Here is a 24322-nt window from a genome sequence, read left to right as displayed (position 1 = left end):
ACAAACGTAAAATTAATGTATCAGACTCTCTTTATTTATACATTTAATATGTATTTTTTCAAATTATAAAATGTATAACAAATATTTTTAAAATAAGCTTTGAAAATGCCAAAACAAATATATAAATACTAAAGCGCTGATTTTTTTTTTTACTTGCAGAGTCATCTCAATTCTCCACTGTAAGAACTTTGACCTTTATAATCGTCGGTATATCCTCAAATGTCATAACATGTATTGAAAAACATGTCCCCAAAGGCATAAAATATACTTTATAATGACATGATGCATCCTGTCAATGCAGTTAGGTGTCTGCTGCCTACATCTGTCACCATTAGTGGAGAGTCTATAATGCACATTTAGACAGCTCTGTAATACTGTTATAGAAAAACATAGCATATATAAACAACGTTGGCTCCTTTACAGTATTAGAATAGATTATTTTTCTGCTAAATAAAAACAGCTGTTGTAAAACTATATCCCAAGGAGCCATTGCAAACATTATTTATTTAGTAATTCAGTGAATAATTCCAGTGCTAATTACTTATTTTCTACATTTATAGTTAAACACATGTATAAAAACTACTGGAGAAATTCTCCAGCTATGACTGATTTTCTGAAAACTATTGGTGATTACTCACTAGAGCTATTCATTAAATATTGAAAGGTGATATATAATTAATACAAACATATTTTTTCATTTAGATACATGAAGTAATCCCCTTGTTACCACTTTGATGAACTCACCTGCCACATATTATGGCACAGAATATTTGAATTCTATGCAATTTTCTATATTATTGTTGCAGTAATTCAATAAATATGTAAAAGAAGCAGTAGTTATGCTTCATGAATACTATCTGTCTCTGGTATTTCCTGCTTGGTCACTCTGAAGAGTCTCATAATCCACACAACTACTTAAGATACAGTAAGATGAAAGCAGGTGGGTAAGTTAAGACATTCCTGTTTGGTTCCCAGAATCAGGCAGACCCTAGCATATTCACACAAATGGAAAGTGTTGCTTTCTCTTCAGGAAAAAATTCTCCAGAAGATGTACCACCTATTAAACTCAAATATGCCCCCATAGCCACAAATGACATGTCAGGAAGTGCTGCCTTGTCCAGGGCAAGTTACAAGTCGAGCAGTGGCATCCTGCCTTTGAGCAAGGCAGCAGCCTTAGTGTGTATTCACCAGCATCTGCAGGACTTCAGCAAAGCCAAAATCCAGAGGACTACAGAAAACCAAAGTGGGGCCAAGACAGACTGCACCCAGGTAACTGAGTTAGAGGGCATGCAGGATCTAGTAAGAGAGTAGGACAGTTAGGGAACATCAGAAAGAGGAAGAAAACAACTTACATTCAAAAAAATATTTCCCCCTTATAACAGTAAAAAAAGATGGGAGATGGTGTCACCTTGTATTTAAAGTTGTCCTTTGGCGAGTTGAATACAATCATAAAATTGGTCGTCTCCATCTCACTGATCTGCTATAACTGTTCTTCTAACCTGCATATTCCTTCCAGCAGGACTTTTTCTATGGACTGTCATTTCTTTGTACAGTAGAGTTTCCATCTGGGTGGCATCAAGCTTCTACTATAAGTATCTAACCACAAGCTGATGATTTGGGTATTTCCATCAGCATCCGCAACATCCAAAAAGCTGTCACTTTCAAGACATTCTCCATACTACAGTACCACTTTGGCTTCTAGGGATTCTGTTTTCATATTGTGAAAAGTCTGACAGATTACACAATGAAACACTGACTGGAGAAAACACAGGCAACTTTACCATGATGGGAATGGAGGACCATTTTTCTGCAACTAAGAAGTGGTTGTATTTATTGAAGTAGAAGCTAGTATAACCATGTAATTGTATGTAAGGGACTAAGGAGAAGGGACAAAGCTTGCATTAAGCACTTGCTTGACAAGCATTTCTGTCCTGAGTGAAGCAAAAAACCTTATCTGTAGATATAGCATATTCTTCCACTGAGGTTTGGGATATATACCTCACAAATTCAGTATCTGGGTGAATTACATAGATGCATGATAACCCTAGAGAATATACCTCATTTTTAAATGCTGCCATCTCAGCATGAAGTTTCTCAGGTCTGTAATATGCTGATCCATCACGGACTGCAAATCTTACATCTGTCTGTTTTCCATCAATGTTCATCACACCGAAGACAATGATATTACTAAGCTTAGCAGGTAACATTTCTGCTAGTAATTCCTTGAACTTGTCATGTCTCGTTTTGCCTTGATGTTCATCTCTCCTTATGAATTCCTCTGCTGTGACATCTGATTTTGGGATTCAAAAACAGATAAACATGAAATACTGGGAGACCACAGGTTAATTTCTCAATTTATTTCTTATTTAGCAATATGGAAACACACCAGAAAGTGCCCTACCGTGATAAGTAAATCAAGTATTGATGTAATAACACATCACATAATCATTCAGTTATAGAAGCAGTTGATCTAAATTCTCACCAGCAAAACTAAACTAACCTGACAGACGCACAGTGGCTGAGTTTTGTATGGCTTCGTTTTCCAGCTCTTTGACATGGATTTCTAATGTAGATATAACATCAGGACAAACTCCATCAGAAACTCTAACTTTTAAGTTGTATATTCCTTCAGGAGTGTTATCCACCATCATCAAAGAACCAGTCCTCTGATTTAATCTGAAAGACCTAGACATAAATGTTCTATTAGGAAACATTAATAAATCAAAATTGATAACTTAATTTATTCATTAACATAATTCAGACGGCCTTAAAGGTTACTATGAAGGTTATAAGATAAAAACTTACGGGAGTTAGCAAACAACCTCAGAAAAGCACCAGAAACACCTTAATTCAGAAATGACAATCTGCAGAGCTTATAAAAAGATGTCTCTGGCACTCCCAAATCCCCAGACTTTCCTAATCCAGAATAAAAGCAGTGTACAGTTGAATCACAGGATTCAACATAGCCATTGTGGGCAGGTCTATGAGATAAGTAATAGAAAGTGACAAAACCACACAAAGTTGTTCCTGATGCTCATTTATCTATCTGGAACAGGATGAAGTCTGTATGAAATCTCTGATATCATCTTCATTTGCCACCTCAAAGGGACAGTAATCAGTAATTCTAGAAATATTCCATGTCCACTGTTACGGAACAGTAACCTCTGAATATGGAAACACGCCCAGGAGCTGCTGACAGACACAAAGTCAGTCTTTAATTTTGGGCCACATAAAGCATTTAAACTCTTATTCACAGAGAAGACAAAAATTTACATTTATTTTCACATCCATTTTCTGTATTTCAAACAGCATACCATTATGCTATATACTGTCTCATTTAATAATATGAATAAATAATGTAGAAGGAGGAATTAAGGATCAAATTCAACATTTCAGTTGACAGAAAAAACTCTACTAATCTAAAAGTCATGGTTTTTGCACGCAATTGTAAATTTAGCCATCAATGGAGATCACCACGTTCCCTTCCACTTTTGATTAAATGATTCCATTCTGCCCTTTTAAATTTGAGATTTGTATTCCATCAACTCTAACATTTGAGGGCAAGTATTAAAAACTCCGCTTATTTTATAATTAGATCTTACAAAATGCACATTCTTAAATAAATTAATGATGACATCTGACTAAAAATCAACATCATGGTGTGATCCTGCATTCTCTTGGAAAAAATATTTCATGCATTAATTTCTTAACACCTAGTTACCCAAGTAAAAAAGAAAAAGCATTCAGAAAGTACATTCCTCAACACGCTCAATAACCTTGGCTTTATGCACATCCTGAACACAGAGAAATACCTGGTAAAATAATTACAGAAGCATAAATATTACTCATTTTGACATAAATACAATCCTCACTTGAGCAGTTGTCCTTCAGAGAGAAATGTTTTATTGTCCCAGTCATCTTGATCTGGTGCAAACACCTCCCCAAGCACTGTTGTTGACCATTTTCCTGTTGAGATAAATTATAATAAATTTGCATTTAATTTTTGCTTTTCAGTGCACTTTATATTCTGCAGCATTCATTACTGCATTTATTATTTTCAGATTCCTGCTCAATTTGGTGATGGTTATGATCCAAGATTCTTAAAATAATGCATAGCCTGTGATGATTTCTGCCAGTTCTGGAAAGGTGAGTACACCATGGATGTCACATGAAAGAAAAGCTGAAAACACCACAAAACAGAATCATACATAAATACAAGTCTACATAAAATTTTCAGACAAAAAAAAAAATAAAAAAGATCACCACATCAGGAGTTAATTCCCAAATGTTTCATTGCTACTCTACTATTTCAAACGGCACACCAGCAGAACACAGCAAAAGAGCGAGAGCATCTTGTGGGGTGCAGCTGGGAGAGAGGGACATGACTGAGAAAAGGAAATGGGCAGGAAGCCACCAAGCTGTGCCAGTTCTTGGCCCTTTTTTCAGGCCCATGTGGGCTGTCACAGGAGTGCAACATCCAAGCAAGCTGTTCTAAAATAGCAAAAGCAGCAACTCCAGGGAAAGGAGACCTTTGAATTCCATAGCCAAGGTCCAGCAACATGGAAAATTTTTAAGGTTCAAATCTGGATCCAATCCACCCTAGAAACTTCCTTCTTCCATTTATATGGTAGGATCTGGTCACATCTTCTAATTTAGGCATACTGAATTTAGTAAATACCTTCTGTAGATTAATCTTCACTATTATTTATCAGAAATTCTACTACCACAATGATAACTGAGATATAGCCAAGTCTATCTGGAATGAAATATTTGGGGAAAGGTGTAATAAACTGTGCTTAATAAGGGCCACCAGGACTAGTTTAACGTCAAGTTCCACAGGAAATTTCAGGAAAAAGACACAGTAATAGAAATTCAAGAAAAAATTTTGAAAATATTATCAAACTGTCCATCCTCTGCTAAACCACTATGATGAAAAAGCATAAAGCATTCACTTAATGAACACATTTGCTGTGCTCTCTCCCATGATGACATTAAACCTCACAGTACAGTGGCTGCTATCACAGAGCAGCTCTCCTGCTAGTACTGCTTGAACTAGGTACCGTGCACCACTGGAACACATGCAGAATAGCATCTTTTCTTTTTTTTTCAGTTCAAAAACTACTTGTTCTAGGAAACAGCCACTTATGGCACTCCAAAGATTATTCTCTGTCTAAAAAAGCACTGACCCAGCTTTCCCTCAGATTCTTTCTTGCCAGCAGAAAACCTCCCTCCTCAAGATTTCTATGCTGCTCAGCCACACAGTGGCGGTCACAGCAGAGGTGGGACTGGTCTACAATTTCTAAGTAAGGCTCATCTATGAACCTCTGTTTCTCTAAGTTGCTTTGGTTCTGCCATTCTCATCTCCAGATGTCTCAGTGTCAGACACTTTCCGAATCACGTGTACACACACAAAAAACCTTTCCTCTGTGTAGGTGAAAACTAGTGAATGGAAAATAGATTTTATTGATTTATAAAAATACTGCTTTTTCTGCAAGTGCAATATATACTTGTTTGCAGATAACAGATCATCATTAGTAGATGATCTTTTACACACTAGGGTCTGAGCTTTGCAAATATACTTTACTCGTTCCACTTAATATAGCAGTTTATAGAACTGGAGTTTCAGTTTCAAAAATATGTAAACCATTTAAAAAAAAACAACAAACAAACAAATTGAGAACTGCAAGAGAGAAATTACGTGTAAAACTGTGCTATATTCATGCATCTGATATATTATCCAGATAGCACTTACCTTTGTAACTGTACACATAGACTTCCTTATGGCCAGCTTCGTGGCAATTGTCATTTTCATCACCAATTGTTATAGTTAAGGTGTTTGTAGAACTCATAGCTGGAATCCCACTATCTGTTATAACTACCGGCAGATGAAAGACCTTCTGCTTTTCTCTGTCAAAGGACCTCAAAGCAGTTACAGTTGCTGTGTTATTTCTGTTATCAGTAAGAGAAAAATCCAAAGAATTCTGATAATCTGATGGCAATGAAAATGTAAAGGGGGGCCCATTTTCCTCACTGTCCGGATCAAATGCATGAAGCAGTTTTGATGTATGGTTCATATACACTATTTCAGGCCTCAATATATTTTCCCAAACTACAGGCATGTATGGTGCCTCAAACCTTGGTCCATTGTCATTAATATCAAGCAAGTTAATCAAAACTGTTACGCTTCCAGTGTGGGCTGGTGTCCCTTGATCTGAAGCCTGTACAATTAAACTGTATTTTTGAATGATTTCACGATCTAGTTTATTTGCCACAATCACATGACCATGTTGGTCAACCACAAATTGTCTCATAGGGTCCGAATCTGACTTTATAGAATATATAATGTTCCCATTCAAACCAGAATCCTTGTCTGTAGCTCTCACTGTGGTTACTGTAGTACCTACAGGCAGGTTTTCAAAGAAAGGGCTTGTCTGAATAAACTGAGAAAGGAAAACTGGGCTGTGGTCATTAGAGTCTTCAACTTCAATCAGGCACACTGCAATACTAGAAAAATCAAGATCTTCCACTGTGATAGTAAGATTAAACTGCCTTTCACGTGCATTCTCAAAATCCAATTTTTTTTTCAGTCGAATAGTGGCACATTGCCATTCTTTGTCATTCTCAATATAGAACTTCTGATCTGGGTCACCCCCGATGATACTGAATGTTAAGTCAGCATTTTCCCCAACATCTGCATCCGTAGCACACACTTGCAGAACTTCTGAGTCGATGGCACTGTTTTCAGGAATTGTTGCCTGCCACACCTCTTTTGTGAATTTAGGTACATGATCATTGACGTCTGCAATCCAGATAGTGGCAGTTCCAGTTCCTGTTAGCCCTCCCCCATCTCTTGCTTCAACAGTAAGAAAATAATTTTCAGTCCTTTCTCTGTCTAGCATTCCCCCAGCTACGTGGATTGTACCAGTATTGGGATTGATATTAAACATGTCAGTACCAAACTCATTTTTTACATTCTCCGTTATCCTGTAAGTCAGGACAGCATTAAGACCTACATTTGGATCATCACGATCAACTGCACCCATTTCCATGACTAATGTGTCTGCAGGAGAATTTTCAAAGACACTCCCATTGCAACCATCAGGCATGCATGTGAACGTGGGTGTATTGTCATTTATGTCCCACACATTAATAATTACGTCGGCAAATCCCGTAAGTCCTTCTCCACCTTCATCAGTAGCCAATACAACAAATCTCCACAGCGCTCTCTCTTCCCGATCCAGCATCTTGTGTCCGTAAATGCTGCCTGTTTTCTCATCTATTGTGAAAATATCAGCTGCGCCATGCCCATGCAATGAGTATCTCAAATCTCCTTCATCCACATTGCTATCAGGATCATTTGCCATAACCTACAAAAGTTTTGAAAACAAAGACATAGAAATTATAAAACATGCAACAATACAATTATATCCTATATGCTGCTACAGTCTAAAGAAGTCGAAGCAAAAAAGTATACGCCTGCTATTAATACATGAGTGCCAGACAAATGGCAAATGAGAGGTGGCTGAGGAACAATTCAGAGTAGATAAATACACTTCGCACTACAATAACAATGTAGATATTCTAATACTAAAATAATATTTTGTTTTTTCATATTTTAGATGTATTCTATTATGGTATCTGATATCTACTTTAAAATGTTAATGATTTGCTTTTTAGGATTACAAATGATCAATCCTGCTTATCATACTTATTCTCTTTGTAATTACTTTTCCATAAAAGTGCATTTCTCTTCTTCCACTGACAACAAAACTCAGTAAAACCAAATTTCATCCATATATCTGTGCTGGACTATTATTAACATAATTGTACCAGAGTAATCTGTGCTCTTTGCTATATTATAATCTCTGAAACTGCATACACTACCTGAAGTACAAAGACTGGTAACCCATCCAGTTCCTCAATTATACTTCCATAGTATTCATTGATGGAGAAAACTGGAGTCTCATCATTTTTATTCAAGATATTGATGACGATAACTGCATAATCTTCCCATTTCCCATCAGAGGCCAACAAGTGAATCTCATACATTTTTGTTTCCTCATAATCCAGTGGCTGGGCAATAAAAATGGCTCCTGTTTCTGGTTCCACATCAAGTACTCCTCCTGTGTTTCCAGCTGTGATCTGATACCGTAATTTAGCATTTGTTCCTGTCAATTACCAACAGTGTCAGAAAACACACATTTCTTGAAGTAGATTTAAACACAGGATGTTAAGATGAAGTACAAATCATATGATAACTGATTTTTGGTATTACAGATTTTTGGTATTTTAAAATATGCAGCTATGTCAGATTACTTATCAGCATTCTGAACTCTGGTATGTCCAATTGTAATTTGTGTCCAATTATAAAATGCGTCTTTGCAATGAAGTATTAATTTTGCTTTTACTTATGATCCCTCGAGTTCACTGAAGGATCAATATGACTGGCCAGTTTTGGGGACCAAAAAGACAAATTCTTATTTGCTAACATCCAGCATGTAAGAATGAATTATCACAAAGTACTTCATACCATAGGACCATTCTGCACTCACATTCGGTTATGCACAGACTTTACCAACAAACAGGATAATTATGTATCAAGCCAGAGGAGACAGTCCTAGCAGAACTCAAAATTTCAGATGCAATACCAATTTGCTGATGGTTTTAGATCAAGTGAAGACCCTTATCCTTCCTGCAAGCTCTGCCTTCACATTACCATTCTTCTCTTATTCCCTTTCATAGCTACATCTTTAATAATTTACTTTATTAAGAGGACAGAAATGAAGTGCCATACATCCATCACATCAGGTCCCCTGATCCAATACTATAGAGGAGATTTACAGGCAACATAAGTAATAAACTAAAAGTTTCTTCAGTATGTAAATCATTCTTCAGTATAACTTAGCCACGTTTGCGTCAACTTCCTTGAGTGGGCTGGGAATCAAATGCAGCCAGGATGTACTTGCAGTTCACAGACATGCTGACATAACAGTCCTTTGGGACTTGGGCAACAAAAAAGTGTGGTTTCACCACACAAAGTGCACCACGGCCAAAAGATGGAAGTCCGTACCACTCCCTCCCTCATTTATGAGCACTGGTTATGTACTTAGTTTTACATGACTTATGGCTGAATTCCTCGCTGATCTGTAGATAAAGCAATATAGCTAAGACTCATATGCATTTAGGAAGTCCAGTTTCAAATATAAGAATGTGTACCAAAAGAAAAAAAAAAGAATATAACTATGCAGTCCATAGAGAAAGCAAATGAATCTCACTGAAATCAAGTCTGATTCATTCTAGTTAACCAGGACATTTTTATTTGTGCTCATTTGTAAGAAAATTATATAATCTATAATAAATTTTTATTTGCTGCTACAGAAATTATTCCCCATCATCCCACATTAATGCATTTCCTCCTCAAATAAGAGTCATTTGACTTATGCCTCACAGCCCCATTATGAACTAATGTTCATGTTCGATCAGTTCACACTTAAAGAAGTTTTAAAATCTAGAGACAAAAAGACATTTTCCTTTCTAACACCACTAAATATGTCTTAGTGTGTGGAAATTAACTCATTAATATTTTAGACACAGCTATGGGGAATTCCAATACTTTACCTTCATCTTCATCATTAGCACTGACTGTAAGGATAGTCGAGCCCACATCCTGGTCTTCATCCACATTTACTTCATAGACACTTTGAGTGAACACAGGCTTGTTATCATTCACATCACTGATAAAAATGCGCACGTAGGCCGTGTCTAGAGAGACAAGAAACAAGAGATTAAAATACTCAGCTGTGCCACTTCTGTCAGCTACAATTCCTTAAACTGTCTAGCTGCACATTAAATGAAGACGAATATGCAGACAATACAGAAACAAACCCTTAGGGTTGTGGACAATATATATACCAACATTACTCAAAAGCACTTTGATATCAAATGAATGCCACATCCAATTTGTTTAAACAGTTAATATGTGAATAACTGATGCCTAATATGGCAATTGTACAGTTTTTAGTCATAACTGTTTTTCCTGAAGCCACAAAAGCCAAATTTTAAGTCTTTATTTAAGCACAGCCATCAATTGAGAATGGGATTTTCTATTTTGAACTTTCCTGCTTCATACTTCATAATTACTTTTGACTGAATACAGCACCATATGCAGTGTTTTGAGAGACACCTCCACTACCCAAAGATCTGCATTCTATAGATAATGGGTGCATTTTTGCTAGCTAGGAAATACTCTCTAAACTCTGACTATGAAGTCCTCGTTTTCTTTATATTTCAGAACAAAAAACTTGCCTGACCATCATGTAAAATAACTCTTCCAGCTCTGACACAATTGTTGGCCACTCTTTCACAAGTACACTTGAAAAAAAGGAAATTAACATTTCATCTTGCGTTTCAGAGCTTCTGTTTTCAGAGACCAATCCAGGTAAGCTCATGCTTGTCACAGACACTTGTCTCTTACCAGAGTTTGGCTTCCCATGTTTTCCAGGTCGAGCTGATTCAGAGCCATCTACTGACTTGACTTCTAGAAGATAGGACCCCTTCTTCTCTCTGTCAAACACTGAGGCAGTGTATATTGAGCCTGTCTGTGAGTCCAAGTGAAAATGTGTGTAGTCTCTGCCACTGTCGTGTAACAGGGAGTAAGTTATCTAAAGGATTAAAAAGAAGTTGTTAATCTATACTTTCCTTTCGTTGATAGTTCACAACTAAATAAGGACTTAAAGAGAGGAAGAACAGTCTTGTGTTTGAGAACTTGACCAGGGCCAAGACTGGGTAAAACTGCCAGTTTAAGCAACCTAGTTTAAAGTCACGTAACTTCCTTGCATATTGACTGCCGATGTGTAAATGGAAATAATTTTGTCTTGTCTAATCAGTTCCTGAGATCACTAGTTCATGTTTGCACAGTGCTTGTGCAACACCATTCAAACTCAGCTAAAGATCCCAAGTACTAACATAATAGCCACAGGCGAGTTGAATTTGAACTTGCTCAGTATCATGGACCAGGTTCTAGTCTCTGTTATATACATGTTTGGTGCACTTGACTTCAGCTTGCACTCATGTTCTAAGAATATGCCTACTTTTGATTTTTAAAATCTGTAATGAATACCTCCACTTTTGGTGCTAACTTGGCGTATTTTTTAAGGATTCAGTTTTCAGTGCCCCCAATAATTTACAGCTCACAGAAGTTTTTAGCACATTTTTTCTTCCATTAATTTATCCAATCACATTGTAGGTCTATGTAGACCTTTCCAAACCAGAGCATTCTATAGCAAGTTTTTCACCTGAACTACAGGCTGTATAAATATTTTTCCTTTGTTTTCTGTCTCACACCTACTAGTTTTAGTTGCATTTCTCACATGGCAAGACAGAGAAACATGTAATTAACTACTTTATTCCACCTCATGTTTCCCTACTAATCATCCTTTTTCTAGGTTGAAGATTTCTAGTCTATTTAGCCATTGTTCATACAGAAGTTATTCCATACCTTTCATCACGGAAGATGTAGGTCCCCCACTTGCTTACCTCACCATTCTGACCAAGGTCAAGGTCAGTGGCAGAGACCTGAACAACAAATGTCCCGACACCAGCTCCCTCTGATACTGAGGCTTCATAAATAGATGAAGTGAAGAATGGGACATTGTCATTGACATCTAAAACATCAAAAAGAGCACACGAAGAGAATATTATAAAACTTTAAAGAAAAATGAAAAAAAAAAAGTACTACGATTGTATCATAACATCACTGAACATCACTGAACAGCTTACACACCTGTTATATTAATGTAGACCGTAGCAAATGCTGCCAGAGGAACTGCAGCAACATTCTGTGCTCGAACCCTCAGCAGAAAGCTCTTTGTTGTTTCATAATCTAGTGGCTCAGCTACCAGGATTGAAGCAGAACCATCATGTCTGTTTGGAGTCAGGTAGAAACGAACTGGCATGTTGGTCTCCGGAACAAGTCCGTCTTCTAGGTTATAAGTCACACGGGGATCACCGAGGGGAGAAGTTGCTTTGATTGTCTGCACAGTTCAAAAAGTGTGCATAATCAACACTTTTATAAGTACAGCAACATTTCTAAAAGCTTTTGTATATTGACCTTCAGCTCTCAACTGAAAACACTAGGACAAGAATTTCCTGATACCAAATCTTAACCCTGCCTGATACATCTCCAGGCCACAAACAGCTGCAGCCAAAGGTTACCAGTCATTGCATGTTTGGTTACTCATGCTTTTATCCTAATGTCCTGGTTCCGGCAGGGATGGGGTTAATCTCCCCAGGAGCCGGCAGGGGGCAGGTATTCCATACCACGCTGTTCTGTTAAATTGCACTCTTTTAACCCACGAGTTTGGCCCTGTCATTTTCTTTTTCCACGACTGTGGAAGTTGTGCGAGCGGCTGCGTGGTTCTTTGTTGCTGGCTGAGGCCAAACCACGACACCTAAATATATGTATTTTAGAGTTACTTCATAAAGCTGTTTGGATTACTCATTCCAAGCAATCAAACTGAACAACTCCAAGTACTTTAGGCCAATAATTAACTCAGGTAATGCAGCAGCATTCAAAAAATGGGAACACCCACAGTGTTGTCCAAATGGGAAGGAAATTAAATAGTGGTTGCACACATATAAACTAGAGCAAAAATGCTGATTACCATTAACATTTCTGAAAGAAAACTGGTAACAGTTCACTGGTCCCAACAATACACAAAACTGTTATAAAAGCTCACTATATTTAAGAAAATAAGCAATGTTCAGTTACGCTATAGCTTTAGAGCTATAGACAGACAAACAAGTCTGTCCCAACCTTACCAGAATTGATGCATCTCGTGTAGTGTTCTCTGGAATAACAACTTCGTAGCTGTCTCTTTCCCACTGTGGAGGCTGGTTTTTTGCACTGGTAATAGTTACCGCAAGTTCAACTTTACTGCTCCTATTACCTCCATCTGTAGCAATAATCTCTCGAATTATAGATGACCTCTGAATGGTGAAAAAGGTTTCATTAGAGAGGGTTTTGATCAGGGCTCCTATGAGCTTTTTTTTTTCCCCCAAAATAAATGAATACATAAAATTAAAAGCACACTTAAGAAAACCTGCACAGGAGAACATCCCCAACCGCACAAAACTGAGCTCAGAATATTTGAAAATGTTGCTATTTGTCTCTGTGAACCTCAGCAAATTTCACACGAAGTTTAAAAAAACCTGCTTTGTGGAGTCCCTGATTTCTTAAGCTTAGCTCTCAACAGTTTTTGTTAAGGTTCTTAGATTCAACAAAGAAAATATATTAAAAGGATACCCCTTCACCAGAGTTTTGCATGTCAGTTACTTAGAAGTTAAATTTCAATATTAAAAATACCTATTAGGTATTTAAAGACTGACATTTTCAACCATATTTTTGTTTCAACACAAATTACTTCACAACTCTGAAAATATCAAAGTGCTTATGTAGGTATCTAGAAATGGCTGAAACTGGTAAATTTTAAAAAACCTCATGCAACAGTTTTGTTCATTATGCTTTCACCTTCCTGAGGGATAGCTATGCTTAGCCCACCATGACTAACATGTATCAAACTGGGAATCTGTATCAGAATCAAAATTCCACACCCTTTCACATCCAGGTTTGTGTCTTACCCATTGCCTGTTAACACAATGAAGTCCTACACCTGGGTTCTTGTTCCCCTGCTTACGGTCTCAGCGCTCCAATCCTTGGTATTAGTATGCCAAAGGTAATGGAATTGGAAGAACAAGTTCTCAGAGGCAGTGCTGTCAGCTGCTACTTTCCAGCTGAAAGCAGGACTGGCTTATATGCAATTCACAGTCAATGAACCGAACAGCTAAAAGCTTTAGACTCATATTTAATTCAAACATGACATATCGATCTGTCAATGTGAAGGGGTAACATGGAGGTAAGGACAAACTCGTGACCTCAGTCCCTCCTAGGATATATTGAGATAGCCAGCTTAAAAAGGAAAGCTAGTGCCATACCTGAGATATGGGTTGGTTCACAAACACCCAGCCTGTAGTAGGATTAATTTGTAAATAATTTGGTTCTTCATTTGCTATCGAATATGTAATGGCAGCATTTGAGCTGTAGTCATCATCATGGGCTGCAACACGAAGAAAGCTGGTCCCAACTCTTGTGTCCTCTCTTAGGAAATCTAATGTAAGGAAAGGATATTTCAAACTGATCATTAATTCACTAAAGTACCGTGAATATCTTACTATAAATGAAGAAATACTAAAGTAATAATGTATGGAAGCTATAACTTTATATTCCTTGGAACAATGGCCATAAAAATCAAACTGAATATTTTAAAGAGCTGCTATCATTCCAGAGATATAGATCACACTTGAACTTCATATTACCACATTCATAACCTGTAATTTTCATTTCTCGTAAGATACTACTTTTTTTCTGTCTTGAATTTTTACTAAGGTACTAATTGGTCTCTATGAAATACACATAAATTAAACTTTAATTTCCTGAATAACACCAGAAGAAAAAGACCACATTGTCAGAAACTACTTCCTAGGATTTTCAGTGTATAACTAACTGAGAGTTACCAGTCTTCATTTTTTCATTAATATCATGCATGCCTCTGTTTATCTATAAACAGGAAGGGGTTTTTGAAGAACCAAGAAGGAAAAGTAAAACAACAAACAATGAAGAATGATGAAATTCAAATGGGAATTCAAATGGGCATGTAATCAAAAGTTATGACAAAAATCTATTAGTCAGAAAACAAAGGATACAGCTAGTGCTCAGCGGTGCACACTCACATGCTTATCACAACTTTCATGTCTCTGTGTAGCACCACAGACACTTGGCATACTCAGGTATGGAAAGATACTGACATGGCTATTGTTTCAAGGAATTTTCCTGTAACAACACTCAGGAAGGCCTACAAGTCAAGATTGTACTTGTTACATTGCACATTACACAGAATAACACTTCTGCAATTAATTAAGGTAACCGCATCTCTGGCTGAAATCACCTAGTTGGTCACAGGATCTACTGCCAGGAAAGACAAAACCCAAAAATCTTAGATGTCAGGTAAGCTCACACTCAGGGCACCGAAACTCTATCCAATGACTCTCAATTACATTCATAGTGGGTGTTTTCAAATCTGGGATCATTGTCATTTTGGTCCAGGATGATTATATTTATCTGACATATTCCAATGAGTGGTTCCGCTGCCTGATCTGTTGCTGTCACTGTGACAGGATATTCCCTCTGTTCTTCTCGATCAAATACCTGAACAGTTGTCAGAACTCCTGAAAATAAATTAAATACCAGAAAGTTAAAATACTATGCATTTGACAATATTCTACATTTAGATGCTTGTCTGCCAACACACTGAGATACAACGCATAGTTAAATACACTTACAACGTGAAGGTTCAAGGATCCAATCACAAGATTTAATAATTAGCTTACATGGTACTGCTCAGGTAGACACAAACTTCATACACACATCTACACACAACTGGACTTAAATTTCGAAAATGGAGATAAGTACCAAACTAACTTTAAGAGAATGAGTTTATAAAAAAATATCTTTTGAAGGGCAGTAAGTACAGGGCAAAGGCATGTTTCATGTCTTTTATCCTCCAAAAGTTCAGCCTGAATTTAGTTTTGGCCTTCTAAGACTTAGTCTTTTTGTTGTTTGTACGACTACTGTCATTCAGATAAATTATTTACATGCCACGAGCAATGTTGCAAGATAATGTGCACTTAAAATATGGTGGGTTTTTTAAATCTAGTTACAAAACCACACAAGTTATTTCACACAGCAAAATTTCCACATTTCAGGGAAAACATCAGTTCTAGTATGAACATGTATGAAAGTAAAGGAGAATACTTGTTCATGCAGTTAATACAGTTTATATTTTGTCTGCTATCAAAAAACTGTTATGAAAAAGCACGAAGTCTGATTTTATTTAAGCTTTTTTTCCATCAGTGTAACAAAGTGGTTTCTATATTCCAATATCAGTTCTGCTATTTGCTTTACCTGTCTCAGGATGAATACTAAATGCTGGTAGGACACCACCTCTGTGCATCAAGCCATATTTCACTACACCGTTGGCTCCTTCATCAGCATCAGTGGCTTCAACCTGCAGTACAACTGTCCCTGGAGGCTGGTTTTCCAGTACAGAAGCATGTTCCCGATAATACTGACACTAAGAGAGGGGAGGGGAAAAAAAAAAAGAAAAATCAAGGACTTACCATGCCATTTGATTTAAAGATATACTGGAGGGAAAAAAGAAAAAATAGAAAAAAAGATTTAGCTACACTTACATTCACATGCACTGATGTTAGTATTTTTATCTGTACCATGATTAATTTACACACTTCACTTGCTATTTTGCAGTTATATGAACAACACACAACATGAGGCCACTGAGCATCTCCAACTAATGAAAATATTTGGAGATAAAGTTACAGTTGCATATACTTCCAAATGCAAATATTTTTCTATATTAGCAAAAGTCTTATAAAAAAGAGGGCATACACTTGCCTAAACCCCAGAACTGCTTTGGTTCTGGGGGGATTTCTATGTGAGGTAACTTTGACAAAGACAGATTACAAAGTTTTCAAGACTGACATGAATAGTCACTGACTTTTCAAAATACGCAAAATTACCCATCAATATTTTAACCACCAGCATCAAACTTGAAATTTTTAGACAACAGATCTTTAATATGAATTAACATTCTCAAAACATAGTCAAGCATTTATTTTTTACAGTACTTTACAAATTAAGCTAAAACACTTTAATTCTTCTCTCTTTCATCAGTTTCAAACATAGAATCCTCAAAAGAAGCCTATGTAATTTAAAGAGATATTTTGGAGTATTATGGAACAAGTCCACTGCATAGATAGCTATACCTATCGATTCCTCCTCATATGTCACACTGAACCTCCAAAAGTTATTCACTCAACTTTATCTCCTTAAATGCCAGAGATGAGATGTTGGTCAGGGAAGAGAGAGTGCTCACAGGAGCTGTTCTGCCACAAGAGGGGAACAAACCCTGTAAGTCTTAGGAGAGGAATGGAAAAGATGGAGAAGACAGCAGCATCAGGACTCAAGGAGAGATGAAAGCAGACCACTTCTTGAATAGCCCATCTGCTCCATCGCTTGCAGTGACAACACAGTTTTAAACATTTACCACACAGTCTAACACAAATGGCCTCGTATATTCACCTTCTGAAAGACAGGTTTATTGTTGTTGACATCATCAATTTTCACGACAACCTGGGCAGTACTTGTAAGAGAATGGGGCCCTCCAGAGGCATTATCATCAGTAGCTGTGACATTAAGTACATACTCTGTCCCCTGCAGCTTAGGAATGGGACTTGAACGAAGTCTAACTAGCCCTGTAAAAACAACAATAGGTTGTGGGGGTTTATTTTTGTATTACATTAACCAATTACTGTTACTCTTCTCACTAGTAAGCATGACAACAAACCATTCTGGTTTACCCATTCACCTATAACCCACAAGGATTCTAGGGTTTAATTTAACTATGATATTTTTACTGCAGTCTGATATTAAAACAAAATTAAGACAGCACAACAGGTTTGTCTTTCTGCAGGTATACCTACAGAGCTAAATGAGATAACAGCTACAACTCAGTTGACCTGCACATCTTAGCTCTAGGTATATCAGCTGCAGAAAAAAGAAGAAAAAAAAAAAAAAAGCAAAACCAAAAATCCAAAGAAACATTGCAGCAGACTTCTGTTTAATCTGCACCAGCCCCACCAGTGAGCCTGGCTATGTTCCTGTATCATTAACGCCATGAAACGTGTCACCATGTCTACTGCTGAAGCTGCCACTGCTAGCTCAGCTGAAACTAGTACAAGTTTACCTTCCTGCAGCACAATCATAGCAGCATTTAGCTATACAGGCATATCCTCAGAAACCTGTATTTCGCTGCTCTCCCAAGTCACCCAAAATGATACACCCTGCTGGATGGGACACAAAGGAACTGTCAGAGAAAGATGCATGAAAGATTTGCCACAAAAGCAAAAGAGACTACAGCTATCTGAGACCACTGCACTAAGAAGCTGTCATTCTTTTGCTCCATCACCCATCAATCACCTCTGTTATTCATCAGGCATAATAGCAATTGTCATTACAACAGAGTATTGTCACAGCATCAGTGTCATTCAATTTGCTTGCAAATGTATTGTTTAGCTGAAGCAATTATTTTTGACACATCTCCACTTTACCTTGGCATTTCTTCAACAAGGGGGTACAGGCTATTCCCCTGACATCATTTCTGAAAAGAAACTGCTACAAGCCACTGTATCAACCTTTATTGGTTTATTAAGCAACAAAAGCCCAAAAGTGTTTTGAAAAAAAACGCTAATGTTTCTAAAATCAAGTTGCAAAGACAATAACAATTAATTGGTAAAAAAGTATAACAGTACATATACATGATTATCGATATTAAAACTATGGGGCTAATCCTAAGAGATGTTATCAATCAAATGTTAAAATTCTTTGATAACTTACAATAAAGATTTTCAGAAGCATCAGATATACTACTCCTGTGGCAATTAGACACTTTTAAAACCATTGTTCCTCTTCAGGTGCAAAAGCATCTTTAGAAATTTAACTGTTGGAACATACAACTCTATTTTAAGCCAGAAAGGATGAAAGGTGCTCTCAATAAATTCAAGTTCACGCTTCAACACTTGCAAGTTACCAGTTACCTGCAGACCGTATTTTTGGGAACATTTCAGAACCTAACATTAATATTGCAAAAACATGATTTGCATTGAAATTAAAATTTCATGCTAAGTGAACTTTGTGAAATAAAGAGAAGAAATAACTTAGGGCAGCTTACTCCTTCCTGTATATTCAATGCTTGTGCTTTGAAAAATACAAGTTCAGATTTTGATTACAGTTCAAAATAGGTTAAATATAAAGTAGTTTAACTGAAGTTAATTAACTTACTTCAATCCTTCAACGGAATTTCAATTTGGTTGCCTGTCTCTGTCTCAAAACATCATCTTTTGTTTTTTCAAGTAATCACCAGCAAATAAATCCTATTAATTTAAATGGATGTGTCAGCCTACTCAGATGATGAGTGCTTGTGAATTTTTAAAATTTTTTTTATTTAATGAGGACACAAATGTTGTGACTGAAAGCAAACAATGAACAAGTAAGACAGGTCAATTATACAAAGCTTTTAGGAAAATGATACGATTTTTTTAACATTGTAAGAGAGTGTAGAACAATTTTATCTTTCTCTTGCACTTTTTAAAATTAGAATCATAGAATAGTTTGATTTGAAAGGAACCTTTAAAGGTCATCTAGTCCAACTCCCCTGCAATGAGCAGGGACATCTTTGACTAGATCAGGTTGCTCAGAGCCCCATCCAACCTGAACTTGAATGTTCCCAGGGATGGGGCGTGTACCATCTCTCTGGGCAACCTGGCTTAAGAAGTTGGCCTCAATGCACTCCAGGAGTCTCCTGGATTACTACAGCTCACCATGCAGATGTCAGAGTGGCTGAAGTCCCCCAGCAGGACAAGAACCTGTGAATGCAATGCGTCCTGTAGCTGGAGTAAGAAGGCTTCATCAATAGGCTCCCCTTGATTGGGCAGCCTGTAGTAGGCACCAACCACAAGGCTCCCTTTGTTGCCTCAGTCTCTAATTCTTACCCATAACCTTTCAACCCACTCACGGCGATTCTTCAGAAACAGCTCTTCACACTCTATAACCATTTCTTGATGTAGACGGCAACACTTCAAGCTGCATCACATCAGAATCAACATTATGACTGCACTAGCAAAGAGCTAATATATTATTACCTTTCTTAGGGTCAATAACGAAGTTTCCTTTTTGATTCCCAGACAGAATATCATATGTCACACCATCTCCATCAGGGTCAACAGCATTAACTGTTGCAATCAGTGTGTTTGGACCTGCCTCTTCAGAAACAAAACTCCTGTAGCTGTTAAAAGAAATTATGACAACACATTTATGAATTTATAATTTTGTAATTTATAATTAAAAAAAATACGTTGCGTGATTTACAGAATCAAAGCAAACAAAGCATTGTTTGTTATAGCACACTTTCTGACAATCTGTCCAAATGCTTTCAGTGTAGTCTTTGCACCAGCATGACTAAGATGAGAATCAGATGTGGAGGATATGTGCGTAACGTCAGTTTTACAAAAATCTCTTCTCAAGTCCAGACACATCACCGACATTGTAAGCTCTTAAGAGGAATTATCAGCCTAAGCATAACGCTCTCTGGAGTAGAAAAGCCCCCTGCTTTAGCAAAGTCTCAAATATTTATTATTTTATCTGACTGGATTGAGCATAGGACAGACTAAGCATACTACAGACCTTTTCCATAGCTACAGCTGGCTACATCCAACAATATAGATAAAATATGTATGTGCCACTGGGTTCAGAGGGCTTATGGACCCACTGTCCATATCCTGAGAATAGGAAAAAATTCAAAGAAAAAGAAAACGGATGCACAGAAAACCTCTCCCTTTGCTTTTGCTCTCTAGATATATGTGTTTTCATCAAAACCTTTGCAGAGACAGCTTTGTTTCTTCCTCCAATTTAACATGCAATGAAGTAGAGAGAAGTAAATTATTTTGGTTTAGCTCAGTCACAACCCTCAGGACTCTGTCTTAACTCTGCATCTGGAAAGCAAATGAATAGCAATTCTGATAATTCTGAACATGAAATACAGGGACAGAAGAGTTCAAGTCATCAGAACAGGTCTCTCAAAATGGAGAAAGTAAGAACTGACAAAATGAAACAGTGGTAGCCTTAAGCATTTCATAACTGAGATACAGAATAACTGCAATGAAAGAAAGCTTGTGGCAAGGAATCATAAGTTTATACTGGACTGTAAATTTATTTAAACAAAGGGCTAAAAGGACAACATCATCATCTTGATTTGTATTAGTCTGCCACAGAGTATAATATTAATTGCAAACTAGTCTCTCAACAGGACCTAATTTATGGGTGTCCACAATGAATCTATTTCACAGAAAACTTCAACTAAGTTCTGTCTGAAATTCATCTTTGGGTTCAAGATTTTTTTCATAACTGGAAAGATGAAGTAAAATCAAAGCCTGGTTAACCTGGTTAAAAAAAAAAAAAGAAATAATTTTAATTCCAGGAGCTGAATTCAATTCCAATGCCAATCTATACACATATACAATAGCAGTTTCCCTGCTATTGCATAGGAAAAAGAAAAGCTTCTTGTGAATGTTTGGTAATTTAAAATAATGTTCATTTTAATCCTATTCTTCAGTAAACTTTAAATATAAGAGCTAGCAGGGTTTAAGCTTTTTTTAAACTATGTTTTCTGCTTCCTATTTGTTAGAGATGTCAACAGCATCTTTAATACTATCACTCATCTCTGATTAAAAATTAGGAACAGATACAAGATTAATATTAAAACAAATAAATATATGAAAAATAGGTATAATCTGAAGAGTGAGAAACTTAATCTGGTTTAGTATTTGAAAATGCATAGAAATCAAATAAGAATTTACAGAAGATCAACTTTTCCAAGCCATATCTCCTAAGAAATGTTTAGGAAAGAAAGGAAGGCACAAGATTTTGAAGCCAGAGGTTACCTTTATGTAAAAAAAGGACTGTCGGAAAGCTTTGATGTTTTGTTCAGCTAAACCACAGGCTTAGCATTACTGAAATCTCTGCCTGGATTTTGCTCTGAGCAACTTCTACTTTTAAGAGTAGAAAGCTGATACAGAAGCCGACTGGGAATTCCATTACTAAGCCTCTAATGCAAATACAAGTTTATAGTACTTTTGACATTGCTTCAGATGCTTCTGGGCCCCAACTATGGAAGAAAAATGCTTACTGATGCTTTAGAGGAAAAAAAAGTACAGTTTGTAGGGCATGGGACTAAGTGAAACTAAGTGAACTCCACTTATTGACATTTATCTCGTGGTTTTTATAATTCAGTGGTCATTTAGGATTCTGTCATCTAAGCTTTTTTCTTTAACAATTATAAACCAGGGATGCAGACTGTTGACTCTAAGCCTAAAATGCCTAATTAAAAGGCAAAATTCCACCATGTACTCTGGATGAGGGGTGACGACAACACTGAGTTGCCTGCTTTTTCTGCTTGATTTCCTTTGGTGGTGGAGAGGTCCCTTAGAAACATACAATCTGAATTTACTGCACCAGCTGTTTCAGTACATATTGGAAAAAACATAAATGCAAGATCTGTCAAAAGAGGCTGTCTATATACTACCCCTATCTAGCTAGATACATAAGTCCTACTATACATTGAAAGTATGCCTAAACCTTAAAATTAAGAACCAAATGTAAAGCTTTTTTTCTTTTTTCTGGTAGTAACAAAGTCTAAGAGTCAAAAGATCATCCTGCGTTTTTCAGTCCAACTCTCAGATTTGGTTGAACCAAAGCCAGTTACCATCCTGTAATGATCAGCCTTACAACCAAAATAAAAAACCCGACAGTAATAGACAAAGAAAACGGAGTTTTAAGAATGTATATTTACATTGTCTGGGAAAACTCAGGTGCTTCATCATTAACATTTGAAACATGGATCCTAACAGTTGCTGTCCCAGTCTTCGGCTCTTCCCCTTTATCTACAGCCATAATTATGAACTCATAAAGATGGTTAGGTCGCTCATAGTCTAACGGTGTTGCTGGAAAAATAGTACCATGAGAAGTAATACTGAAGTCTTGACTCAAAGCGTAATATAGTATTTCAGCATTCTCTTTTGAATCACAGTCAGTGGCTGTCACTATTAAAAGAGAAGAGAAAGACATTGTGTAGATCAAAGTTTGCAAATTGGAATGTTAAGTCCTTTAACAAGAGAATTAGCATGTAGTATAAAACCGTAATAGCATTTGCCTTGGCATGTGGTGCTTGAAATAATTCATAAAACTGTGCTATCCTCTATGCTTTTTATTGAAATAACCCTTACTTCAAAAAAAGCTGCCTTAAAAAAAAAAAAGTTAAGTCAAGTCCCTGGTTGAATTCATCCACTAGATCTTGCCTTTGTCTGCTGGATTTAAAGAGCCCTGTGCTACCAAGACCATATTCCCAGAGATATATATTCTCATGTCCATCTCATCTATACTGCTGATTTAAGATCTCTCAGACAGATCACACCCTGTGTGATTAAAGATGAAATATTTACATATATTATTCAACTGATGCAAGTTAAATAAATGCATTTGTCAGATCCTACCCATAACCTGCAAAAACCTATGCTAAAAGCATACTTACCAGAATAGTAACTGACAGACTACCATTAGTACAGGATAAATCACTAAGTAGAACAGTAGGAGGTTATAAAATCCTATTTAATAGGGAACAGCAATTTTCCTGTAGTTTAATTTCCTTTTTCCTCTCAAGATTTATAAAAAGTTTATGTAAGGACTAAAGATTAATATAAGGCCCTTCTACAACTGTTTAGTTAACATAAATTTGTTTTATTGCCAGGACCTCCCCATTTCTTTATGAACATTTTCAATGTAAGATTTTTGTGGTTTACATAATCAAACTTTACATAATTTACAGAGCATCATCATTTAAAGCTTAAGTTATTGGTTACATTGGGAAGAAGCAAAGTCTTCTTCTCAAACAAAGCCTCACATGCAACAGTTAAACCATATAAGAGGCTTTTAACACAAAAGAGCGGTATTCCCTACAGTAAACCCGCATAGGACTCAAAGATGGGCAAAGAAGGTAAGCTGATGTGTCTATAATTTCTGATCCAACATCACTCTCTTCCTTCAAAAAAAGAAACGTTGCAAGATTGCTACTATAAACCTGGTGCTATAATACCAACCACAACTGAAGTCCTGTTACTTCAAAATCCTACAAAGATTATTTGCTTCCTTTGCCTCACATCCCCCAAAATTGTTTGGGCTGTGGCAGTAGTAAATAATTATGACCCAATTCTACAAGGTGCTGTTTGCCTTCAGAGAGTTGCAATGACCCATGCTGGGACAGGTAATTTTGCATTCTGAACTGAATTCTAATTAGTGGGAGGAACAAAAATACTCGTACTGAATGTAACAAATAGTTTTAGAACTACTAACCTTGTAGAAGCGCAGTTGTCATACTAACTGTTTCAGGAACACCAACTTTGGTGTAAATTGACTGATTAAATTCGGGGGCACAATCATTCACATCTGTGATTACAACCAAAACCTGAATGGAAAAAGACAGGAATGTTGAACAGCAAAGTGAATGAAGACTTCATTGGTCTAGAAATATCGGATGGAGTAATTTCCCCAAAACATCCTTAGGGTCTTCAGAAGCTATAGCAC

General features: G+C 36.8%; 1 protein-coding gene across 1 annotated transcript in view; it reads right to left on the bottom strand.

Annotated features, from left to right (window-relative positions):
* LOC104294475 (neural-cadherin-like) overlaps nucleotides 1–24322 on the bottom strand; it is a 77105-nt gene that overhangs the window by 18539 nt on the left and 34244 nt on the right. Inside the window, exons 5-21 of the mRNA XM_009894087.1 lie at nucleotides 24092–24203; nucleotides 22536–22785; nucleotides 19831–19973; nucleotides 17213–17385; nucleotides 16019–16187; nucleotides 15112–15282; nucleotides 13993–14165; nucleotides 12820–12987; nucleotides 11783–12032; nucleotides 11536–11663; nucleotides 10475–10661; nucleotides 9619–9762; nucleotides 7885–8168; nucleotides 5753–7367; nucleotides 3873–3966; nucleotides 2501–2685; nucleotides 2058–2290 (exon numbers count right to left, since the gene is read on the bottom strand). Of these exons, the coding sequence (XP_009892389.1) occupies nucleotides 2058–2290; nucleotides 2501–2685; nucleotides 3873–3966; nucleotides 5753–7367; nucleotides 7885–8168; nucleotides 9619–9762; nucleotides 10475–10661; nucleotides 11536–11663; nucleotides 11783–12032; nucleotides 12820–12987; nucleotides 13993–14165; nucleotides 15112–15282; nucleotides 16019–16187; nucleotides 17213–17385; nucleotides 19831–19973; nucleotides 22536–22785; nucleotides 24092–24203 (4479 nt within the window). The remainder of the gene's footprint in view (nucleotides 1–2057; nucleotides 2291–2500; nucleotides 2686–3872; nucleotides 3967–5752; nucleotides 7368–7884; nucleotides 8169–9618; nucleotides 9763–10474; nucleotides 10662–11535; nucleotides 11664–11782; nucleotides 12033–12819; nucleotides 12988–13992; nucleotides 14166–15111; nucleotides 15283–16018; nucleotides 16188–17212; nucleotides 17386–19830; nucleotides 19974–22535; nucleotides 22786–24091; nucleotides 24204–24322) is intronic.

The sequence above is a fragment of the Charadrius vociferus genome, unplaced genomic scaffold (assembly GCF_000708025.1).
Source record: "Charadrius vociferus isolate BGI_N301 unplaced genomic scaffold, ASM70802v2 scaffold341, whole genome shotgun sequence".
NCBI classification, from domain to species: Eukaryota; Metazoa; Chordata; class Aves; order Charadriiformes; family Charadriidae; genus Charadrius; species Charadrius vociferus.
Note: the sequence above shows the minus strand (reverse complement) of the source record. Positions and strands in the feature narration are given on the sequence as shown.